At 57.5% G+C, this 10477-nt stretch overlaps 1 protein-coding gene across 1 annotated transcript in view; it reads right to left on the bottom strand.

Annotated features, from left to right (window-relative positions):
• Positions 1 to 7885: 7885 nt before the first annotated feature.
• LOXL1 (lysyl oxidase like 1) overlaps positions 7886 to 10477 on the bottom strand; it is a 22321-nt gene continuing 19729 nt past the window's right edge. Inside the window, exons 4-6 of the mRNA XM_004712028.2 lie at positions 10431 to 10443; positions 10262 to 10357; positions 7886 to 8005 (exon numbers count right to left, since the gene is read on the bottom strand). Coding sequence (XP_004712085.1) covers positions 7886 to 8005; positions 10262 to 10357; positions 10431 to 10443 — 229 coding nt within the window. The remainder of the gene's footprint in view (positions 8006 to 10261; positions 10358 to 10430; positions 10444 to 10477) is intronic.

Below are 10477 nucleotides of genomic sequence, written 5' to 3'. Positions count from 1 at the left end.
AAGATAACAGAATTTCCCCATGAACTTTTGAAGCCCTCTGATCCTAATAAACCAAACCAACCTTCCCTGTCATTGAGCCCATGGCCGACTCACATTGCCGCATAGAAAGAACCACCCCGTGGGTTTCCAGGACTGCAATTCTTTATGGGAGTAGAAAGCCTCTCCGGAAGCGTGGCTCATGGCTTCAAACTGCTGACCTTGCAGTTAGCAGCTCAACCTGTCACCACTGCCCCGCCCGTCACAGCGGAAGCTAGATAAAAGTCAGAAACAGAAAAACCGTTGGGAAATCTCCAAATGTTTGCAGCTTAATGCACGTTTAAATAACTCATTGTTTAAAGAAGAAATCACAAGAGTAATCCAAAATTTCCAAATCCACCTCTGTCAAGTCAATTCCGATTCAAAGTGACCCTACAGGGGGTCTCTGTGATTACAAATCTTTACAGGAGCAGAAAGCCCATCTTTCTCCACTGACTTTGTCATGACCCCAGGGCTTCTGACAAGTGTACCTAGAGAGATTTTAATGAAATAAAAAGACAATACATCCACATCGGTGGGATACAATTTAAAACTGTGCTTAGAAGGAAATTTATAATACTCCATGTTTGTCCAGAAAAAAATGGGAGAGGGAAAGAGTGCTATTATCACATTGAGGGAATTGCAACCAATGATATGAAACAAACTGTGTATAAATTGTTGAATGGAAAACTGATTTTCTCCATCAGCTTTCACCTGACCTACAAAAACAAAAGACTAGAAGAACATTTTTGTGACCTTGGTTAGGCAAAGATTTCTTAGACAGGATACAAAAACGCACCAGCCATAAAAAGAAACCGACACATCGGCTCCCACTACAATAAGAAAAAAATAACAAAAACTTCAGCTCTTCCAAAAATAGTAGTCAGAAAAATGAAAAGACAAACCACAAACAGAGTACATATTTGCAAAGCACATACCTGAAAATGGACTGGTACCCAACTCACTAAGAAGACAGACAAACCGACATAAACAGACAAGGCTTTGAACAACTCCATCTGAGGAGAGGTCTGGATGGGAAAGATACTTAACATGATTCACCGATACAGGAACGAGGATGAAAGCTGTCACGAAATACCTCTGTCTGCCTAGAAGAATGGCTTTAACAAGACCACAAAGCTCAGTTGGTATGCGTGAGCCCATTGTTGCAGCCAGTCAGTCATCTCACCGAGAGGCTGTCCCTCTCCTGCACCAAGCACCTAGACCAGTCTCTGCTGCTACCATGTCCGTGGTACCTGAGACAAAGTCTCACCATCCATGCTTCTAATGAGCATTCTGGCTGTACGTCTTCTAAGACAGGTTCCCCCCTCTCTGGAAGTCCATCGCTTTCAAAATTCGTTGCCGGCATCATCATTCACATACATCAATTCCTCTGTGGTCTTGCTTTCCCTGGTCCAACTTTCCCCTGCATATGAGGCCACTGAAAAGACCACTCATGGGTCAGGCGCCCCTTAGTCCTCCAAGTGACACGCCTGCTCTCCCAAGCTTTGAAGAGGTCTGTGCAGCAGACGGACCCAGTGCCGTGGGACATCTGATAGCCCCACTCTGCTTCCAGGAGCGCCGATGGTGGGTCCAGGCAAAATGACATCTTTGGCAATTTCAGTCCTTTGTAGTGGTCCAGTTGTGAGGATTTGGGAGAAGGAAAAATTGACCACAAAAGGGCACGTGAGAGCTTTTTAGGAGCGTGGACTCGGTCTTCATTCTTTCCCCGAGGGAGTTGCACGTCTACCCAGGATTGTTGTTGCCCTGGTGTGGGCACCCCACCTGTGAGACCGAGCCCAACACCACGCACAATCGTTCCATCATCACCCTGTGGGTTCCGGTGCAAAGTGGCCTGTCCTGGCCCTTGCGGTTTCCGTGGGCTCATTCTTGGCAGTGGATCCCCAAGTAGATTGCTCGCAAGCAGATTTTTGCCTTCGTCTGGAACCTTCACCAGAACCTGTCCATCATGGGCGACCCTGCGAGTCTTTGAAATACCAGTGACACGGCTTCCAGCATCCCGGCAACATGCCAGCCACCACGGAGGGCAGCTGGCGGAATCGGATCCGAACTGTCCAGCTCAAATCACATGGTTCACTGTAGGCTGATGGTTTCTTAGTCGACGGGAGTGAGCCCTTTGACCTTTGACATCCCAGAAGTCAGGGGAACTTGAGTCGCAGGTGAGGTGACAATTCATGTCCTGGCTGAGAAGCTCCCAGGCTGCTGAGACCTGGTGGTGGAGGCCAAGCCCTACCCCGACTTGTGTATGTCAGGCTCCCAAGGGCTCTGCAGGCCTGGTCCCCACATATTGTGGGCTGTGCATAGATACAGCATCGAGGCACTCCTGTCAAGGTGGGGTTCTTGAGTCAGATGCTGCCAAGCCACCAGGGCCCCTTATGGAGGCTTTAGGGTTGGGGAATGACTGGTGCATCAGCACGGCCTCTGGTGTGGGTAGTGCCTCTTATTCTCCCTGGCCAGCAGGTGCCAGCCCTAGCCAGGCCTGCCCTGGGCCCAGCCTTATGTCTCATTCTGGGGCTGCAGGGAGGCCTCTGTGGGGTATGTGTGGGTGTGTCCACTGGCCATGGCCTTCAGCAGTTGCAGAGTGTACCCATGCTTATGGCTGCAGCCAATGACCAGCAGGGGCACAGCGGCTCTGGGGGAGCATCCCTGCTATTGTGTAGACCACCAAAAGTGGGGAGGTGGGATGGGTGTAGATGTTGTCAACCTCATCAGGGAAGCCCAGCAGGTAGGTCCCAGCTGCCGGGGGAGCAAGCGCCAGGGGTGAGCGTGGCTGGGGCAATGGGCATGGGCTGCCGAGGCACAGCTGAGAGCCCTCCTGCGCAGGAGAAGATTGGGGAAGGAGGTGGGTCCTTCCTAAACCTGTAAATGCCCTTGCAGGCCCTTCCTAGCTCTGGATAAGATCGCTGTTGTTTCTTGGGGCGAAAAGACCTCCCTGGTGATGCAAGTGTTTAAGCGCTTGATTGCTGACCCACTGGGAGGGGCCTGGAAGAAAGGCCTGCTGATCCGCCTCTGAAAGGGCCCGGCCTGGAAAATTCTACAGAACAGTCCTGTCCTGCACACTCGGAGCCACTGTGGGCCGGACGGCCCGCTCTGCACCGGAGGGGCCACCCTGAGTGGGAATCGCTCAGTGGCAGCTACAGCGACAACATGTCGGGTCTCTTAGATGGCAGTCTCCTAGGAAGGGTGTTGGTGCCTTGGGCAGCTGGGACACAGCATGGAGTTACAGGCATTGGGGCGTGGGGACGGGGTGAGGATGGGGGCTCTGGCTCTGAGGTGGTCCCATGGTGCTGGCTTTCATCCCCAGCCCTGCCCCTGGCTCCTTGTCATGCCCTGTCCCTGGCCCTTGCACCCAGCCACCTGCCTACCAGAGGCCACACAGGCACCAGGCTGCCAGGCAGCCTGCTGCCATGGGAAGCATTTCTGAAGGTGCCAGCCTGGTGCTCAGTCTCCGTCTAACTCCCAGCCCTCCACGGGCTGCCCTGCGCTACTAGAGCCCCTCCCAGGCTGGACTCTGCCCAGCACCTCTCTCTGTCCCTTCCCTTTCCTCCCCACCCCAACTCCTCGGGGTCAGACAGGCTAGCACAGTCCCTCAGAGCCCAGATGGGGCCCTGCCACCAGCAGTGACCCCGCTCTGTCTTTCCCGAGCGCCACACATGCCCACCCACCCGTTTGTCATTGCCTGGTGAGGGTGGCTCAGACCAGGGGGGCAGTCACAGGAGGGGGCCAGATTCTACTTGGGGTGTCTGCCAGGAGAGGGGGTGCACTTCCTGTCGTGGGGCTGAGGAAAAAGACGACCTAGAAGAGGTGGCACAGACCCCTCCCCCCCAATCCTTTCATCAGTGCCCATGCAGTGACCCTGTCTGTGACCCTCTTGAAGGCAGCACTGGGTCGCCTCTGTGTGGCAGGTTGTGCCCTGGGGAACATGAGTGGGAGCACCCAGACAGGACCTGGGAATCTGCTTAGCTCAGAGGCCCTCCCCACAAAGGCAAACCAGCGCCTTCTTGAGCCATGGCCACCAGCAGCGGGGAGACGGGGTCCCGCACCCTCCCCCTCTCTCCTGCTCTACTCTCCCACCCTCCTGCCCCTCCTGAGCCAGGGCCTCGCCTCCAGCACTGCACACCAGGGGCCCTCTGTGTCCTTCATGTGACCCCACATGGGGAGGCCTGCCAGTCCCATGTGACCCCATGGCAGGGGGCTGGGGAGGGGAGAGCTATAGGAAAGGCTTCCAGGAAGTGAGGGGCAGGGGGTAGCTAAGGTGGCCCTTGAAGGACAAGGTAGAGGGGCTTTGGGATTCACAGGATGGATGCCCACGCTCATCCTCCTCTGGCCCTGGATGTGGGAGGGATCTAGGTGACCTGCCTCCCCCTAGGTGAGCCTCGGTGGGTAGGTGACTGATGGTCAGAACCTGCAGTGACAGCTTTAGAAAAACCTCAAGAGGCAGAGGTGAGGAGAGACCCCACCTGCGGCATCCCCGCTCAGCTCAGAGCCACCACCTGGCTGCCACACACCTGTGCGCCACACCTGCCGTCCCTACAACTTCTGCCTCCACTCCGCAGGCCTGTCTGGAGGCAGATACCTGGTGAGCCCTGCCCTGAGGTGGGAGGAGCCAGCAGCTCCCTCCCGGAAGGGCTGTCCTCAGGGGGTGCTGTGCTGGGCAGTGTGTGTGTGCACGCGCGAGCGCGCGCGCCCCGCGGGGTGAGGGTGGGTGAAGGTGGGTGGACGAGTGATGCTCTTTCAGACCCCGAGGATACTTCACCCATGGCTGTCCCCACTCTGTCTGGGTCCAGAGTTGCTATTGGGAAGCCTTCACTCTTTTGGGGGGACAAATTCAGAGGCTACCCCTAGGGGGTCACTTCCAGCATGTGGGTACCGACCGGGGTGCCCACATTCCTGAGTGCAGGCCTGACTGACATCTGCCAGCCCCCAGGACCTCCTCACATGTGCAGGTAGACAGGCAGGTCCATGGTTCCCTGGCACTCCTTTGGTTTGTGGGCCCCTACCCACGGTTGGTAGGGGCCTCTTTCTCCCTTCCACTCAACCCTGATTCCGGGCCTGAGCCTCACCGGTGAGCATCCGCCCACACTGGCACGAAAAAGAGCTGTAGCTGAGAGACAGTGGAGGGAGGGGCTGCGGCCACACTCCACTCCAGCCTGCTGCCTGGGTTGGGGAGTGGCCTGGGGGCTCTAAGGGGCTGGCCAGAACCCTCCTGGAAGGGCAGTGTGGCCCAGGAGAGGGTCCACTTCCTCCCACAGGCCTTAAGGCAAGAGCTGAGTGCAAATGGGGGTGGGGCGGGGGGGATGACCCCTGGACCTCCCCAGGGCTGCCATCACAGTAGCTCACTGGTTAGGCTTCATTGATGAGAAAAGGGAGGCATCGAGGTACAGCACTGGCCCAGGATCATGCACGTGCATTGGCCCTGGAGCCAGAGGCTGGGTCTCAGAGGGAGGCTGTCCTTTCAGAGCAGAGGGTCCTTGTTCCTTCCCAGGAAGAAGGGTCCCTGCCAGGAGCCAGGTGGGTGCAGAGGAACTGCAGGGCCCCTGGGAAGGTGGGGGGTGGGGGACAGTGGGGGGTGGTAGAGAAAGGAAAATGCTCGGGCTTATGGGCTGGGGCTGGACAGCCCTGGGCCTCCCCCATCGCCCATCGGCCACCAGGCCCATCTTGTGGTCTGTTCACTGCTGTCCCCTCTGCCAAGAATCCTCTTCTTCCTTTTGGGTCAGACACGGCCTCCTGCATGAAGGGCCCACCAGTCTCCCAGGTGAGCCCCACAAAACTTGGCTTTGAACTCTCCCAGGTGCAGGCCTGAAGAAGAGGCCTGTCTGAGGCTCCTATGAGGGCCTGGTGTTCAGTCGGCGCCATGGACACAGTGGACGGGCAGTGAGGAGGGGAGAGCCCATAGGGAGGTTCAGGACGTGGTACCGGGGAGCTTGGGCTGCAAGCAGGGCCCAAGGAGTGGGGCCGTGAAGATGTGGGTAACGGAGCCGGTGAGGGGTGTGCTGCAGGTTTCCCCCTCCACTCTTGGGAGGGGTCTATCGCCCATGCCATGGGCTGGATTTCCACAATGGGGCGGGCATCTGGCTCTCATGGTCCAGCTGTGTCCTGGCTCTCCTCCTGGGTCATCTCAGGCAGGGTGAAGAGACAAATGGCCTCCTCTGAGACCGTGTAGCGCAGCCGCAGGCCACATGCAGAGGCACAGGGTAGAAAAACCCTATTTTATTCAGCCCACACCGCGCACGCTTGCTCTGTGGTATGGCCCAAATCTAAAAAATAAAAACCAGCAACCAACAAAACAAAGTTTTAGAGAGAAGGTAAGCACAAAAAAAACAAAAACAAACACACATGGATTTGGCACCGGGAATCCCTGTGGGTTTGGCCCCCGCTTGCTCCCTGAGGCCGGCAGGGAGGGACGCCGGGCATCCAACTGGCCCTGGCGATGGCTGGAGTGGGGCACGGCCCCCTGGGCCTGGTGCATTCTGGCAGGGGGCTGCCTGGGGAGCGGGGCCCGCTTTGGGAAGGGGCGAGATTGGCCCTCTGTCCAGCTGCTCTGAGATCAGGACCTAGAGAAGGAAAGACAGCAGGTCACAGGCAGGCTGAGGGCTCCGTCCCCCTCCCCTGAGCCTGGTCAGACCCAACTAGGGTTCCCTTACCACCAACCCCAGCTCCCTGTGTGAACATCCCTCAGGGGAGGAAGCTGCTCCCAGTTCCGGCCAGCCGGCTCCTGGAAGAGGGCTCGTGGGCCCTTCCCCACGGAGGCTCTGCTCCCAGGTGGGTGCCCACACAATGGGTAGCAGAGCTGCTACTGTCTGAAGTATTTTCTTTCTTGGGTTTTTTTTCCTTCTAATTCAGTACTTTAAAACATAAAATAAAATAAATCCTCCCTTTCCTCTTCAGAAACATGATGGCAAGCCACAGGCGTCAGGCCCCTGGCCTTTCTGGGAAAGCTCCCTCCGGCTTCCTGTGCGTGCTGGCCGGGCCGCCCGCCTGCCTGTGGTCAGAGCCACAGAGCGCTCACCAGCCCTTTCCAAGCACTTATGTAAAGGGCTCAGGGGAAGGGCCCTGGCCTGCCCTGCTGCCCACAGGCCCCAGGGAAGCCAAGAGGCAGGACCAGCAAGGGGGGGTGGGGGGTGTCAAGGTTCCCCGTGGTACTGCCTGGGAAACGGGGTGCTGCTTCCATCCACCATTCCCAGCAGGAGGCAGGTGGGGGTCTGAGTGGAAGCATGCTTCCTGTCCCCCACTGCACAGCCCCCTCTTTCACCTGCTAGGCTCTTCCTTCTCCTTCCCTGGACTTTATGGCTGACTGGACAGCAGGCAGGGGCCTGAGACCCTGCTGCCTAAGAAGCCAGCTCCCAGGGAGGGGCAGGGGCCAGTGGTCCCGACACATGTTGGAAAACTCTGATCTAATTCCTTTCCCAAGAAATCCAGCCTCTGTATTGAATTCCAGACTTTGGTTCTCATTTGTAATTATGTGTGGGTTTGTGAGCTACTAGCGGAGCGGTAGGGTAGCAGTCAAGTTAAAAGCGGCCTCTCAAGGGGCCCTGAGCCTGGTCAGACAGAGCCCGGAGCCTGGTCACCCAACTGAGCCCTGAGCCTGGTCACACGCTGAGCCCTGATCCTGCTGCCCCTTGCTGGCTTCCCCTTGAGAAATCTTCTGGAGTCAGACAATGAGGCCCCCAAACAGCCCCCTCGGATTGAACCCCGCCACGTGTGTCAGTGCAGGCTGGTCTGGGCAAGGCTCTCTCTACCAGGTGGTGGGCTGCCCCAGCCTCAGCTCTGTTGGACCAACAAGGGGACCCAACAGTGTGAGTCTGCTCCCTAGGTAGGAAATGGGTGGGGCGTGGCGTGGGCAGGTGAGCACTTACTGGACAATTTTACAGTTTGTTGTAGACACGTAGCGACCTGTGTAGTGGATGTTGCATCGCACCACGTTGTTAGTGAAGTCAGACTCCAAAACTATGTACTTGGGGTTCACGTGCACCTGCAGGAAGAGGGGGGGGAGAGAGGGGTGCAGCTGGGGGGTTGCGCATCACCTGGCCACCGTGTGAGCTGGGAGTAGGACCTCGTACGGTGCAAGCATCATCAGGCAGCCCCTCGGAGGAGCTGCAGCTGCCCAAGGCAGAGCCAGAGCCCGGGCGGGGTCCTGCCCAGCACTCAGGGTCAGAGAGGCTGGGGAGGGCCTTGTGGACACAGGTGAGAGGAAGGGGCCACGCAGGGATTCGGCGCCTCTCCCAGCCAACTCTGAGACTCACAGCTCTCACCCGGAGCCCCCTCTAGATCAGGGCCTGTCTGCTGCCACATGGCACATCCTGCGTGGGGCCAGGGTACCCCTGACACTCACCGAAAAACCAAACAGATGCTGGCCATGCAGTGGGCTGGAGAGCCCTGTGGCCCTTGAGCTGACTGCCGCCCACGGTGGCCCTGAGGCTGCACACACATCTTGATGGGAGCAGATGGCTCAGCTTTCTCCCTCCGTGGGTCGCAGTGTCCCCCGAATTCAGACCCACCCCAAACCTCTGACTGTGACCTTAACTGGAACCAGGGGTTTTGCAGATGTTGTTAGTTAAGGCTCTTGAGATGACGTTTCCTGGGTTGAGGGTGAGCCCTCCGTCTACGGACCGGTGTCCCTACAGGAGGCGGCGGGGATGCAGACAGACACGGAGAAGGCCGTGTCAAGTAACCCGGAGGAGCCGGAGTCCTGTGGCTCCATGGCTAGTTTGGGACTGGTTCCCTCTCAGGGCCTCCAGAGGACCCCAGCCCTGCTGACAGGGTGGGGGTGGGGATGTCTAGCCTCCTAAATGGTGAGAGAATAAATTTCTGTTGTTTTACGTCACCCAGTGTGTAGTGATTTGTTACCTGGGAAACCAGGTGGGCACCCTGGTGGTGTAGTGGTTACGAATTGGGCTGCGATTCACATGGTCGGCAGTTTGAGACCAGCAGTAGCTCTCTGCAGGAGAAAGAGTGGGCTTTCTACTCCTGTCACCATTTATAGTCTTGGAAACACACAGGGGTCACTATGAGTCAGCACTGATTTGATGGCAGCGAGCTTTGTTTTTTTTTTTTTTATGGAAACGGATAGAGGACACAGGAGAGCCTTTTAAATGTTGGCCTACTGGGGTGGGGCCTCGTCGGGCTAGGGGTCAACTTTATGTGCAGAACAATGAAGGAAGATGCGATCACGTTGTACCCACACCTCACTTAGCGACATGGCTGGGTTTGAAGGATCAGGCAGTGTGAAACTCGGCATTGTATGAAAATGGAAGGTGACTACGTTAGATCACAAAACTGGCAAATGACATCATTTCACAAGTGCTGAACCCCTGAGAATCATGACACATAGCCTCAGCCAGTGGCCAGCAGCATCACTCCCCGCTCCCCCCTTGGCTCCCATTACTGCCATTCACGTCACAGCGACACGTCGGCTACCAGAGACAGTTGGTCAGTGAGGAGTCAGTCCTGGTAGATAACCCTGAAGGGCAGGCCTGTCTGACTTGCCCAGACTGGGACGGCCTTCATACATGCTTGAGGGCTGGATGCATGAGGAAGGCCCAGGAGGCCACCTTCCAGTCCCGCCCCGGGATGAGGCTGGGTGGGGGCTGCACAGCGGGCTCCTGGTCCTTGTGTTTTGAACGCAGCCTTGCCAGCAACCTGTGTTGTCTCCCCATCTTCTCTGCTCGTGTTCTCCGGAGCATCCAGAGGGACTGAGGGCTGCTCACCACACCCAGCACCTGCACAGCCTGCAGCTGGCCCCAGGGCCACTGTGTACCCTGAGCGTGCTTTTCTGCCCATGCCCCCAGCAAGGGCAGGGGTGGAGTGGCCCTACCCTGGGGTAAGAGGGACCCAGGCTGGATGAGCTCATGCCACAGAAGCACCGTCACTCTAAGGACTAACTCCCTCTTGGAGAAGGGACATGTCCTCTCCCAGGTGTCCCCTGGTTCCCTGGCCTGGAGTCACAGGGATGGACCACACAGATTACCCAAAGCCTTCCTTGCTCTCTGTTGCTCTATCATCTCTGGGACACAAAGTCTCCGCCTCCTGCACCACCACCTTGGGCTGAGGACCCCTAGGTGTCCTTACAGAAAGAAGCCGCGTCTGCCTGGGACGAAGCCCTTCCCGTGTGTGGGGGGGGGGAGCTTTGGTGGGCAGCCTCAGGATAAGGCCTCTGCTCAGCAACTGGGGGAGGAAGCCTGCCCGAGGCCGAAGTCTATTCCAGAATCGGGGGTCTGCTGACACCCACCTTCAGGATGTAGTTCCCGGGCTGCACGTCAGTTATGTCGATCCACTGGCAGTCAATGTCTGCGTTGTAGGTGTCGTAGCAGCCCGGGCTCAGGCCCTGTGGACAGGCAGAGGAAGAGAGGTTGCTGAGCCCTGTTTCTCTCAGAGATGGCCCTGCCCCACTCCCCCACCTGCCCTGAACCCCTGGATGGGTAAGAGAGAGAGATAGAAGTAGCGT

This window comes from Echinops telfairi, unplaced genomic scaffold, assembly GCF_000313985.2.
Source record: "Echinops telfairi isolate 266 unplaced genomic scaffold, ASM31398v2 ScPeMD7_7475;HRSCAF=8513, whole genome shotgun sequence".
Lineage (NCBI taxonomy): Eukaryota > Metazoa > Chordata > Mammalia > Afrosoricida > Tenrecidae > Echinops > Echinops telfairi.
Note: the sequence above shows the minus strand (reverse complement) of the source record. Positions and strands in the feature narration are given on the sequence as shown.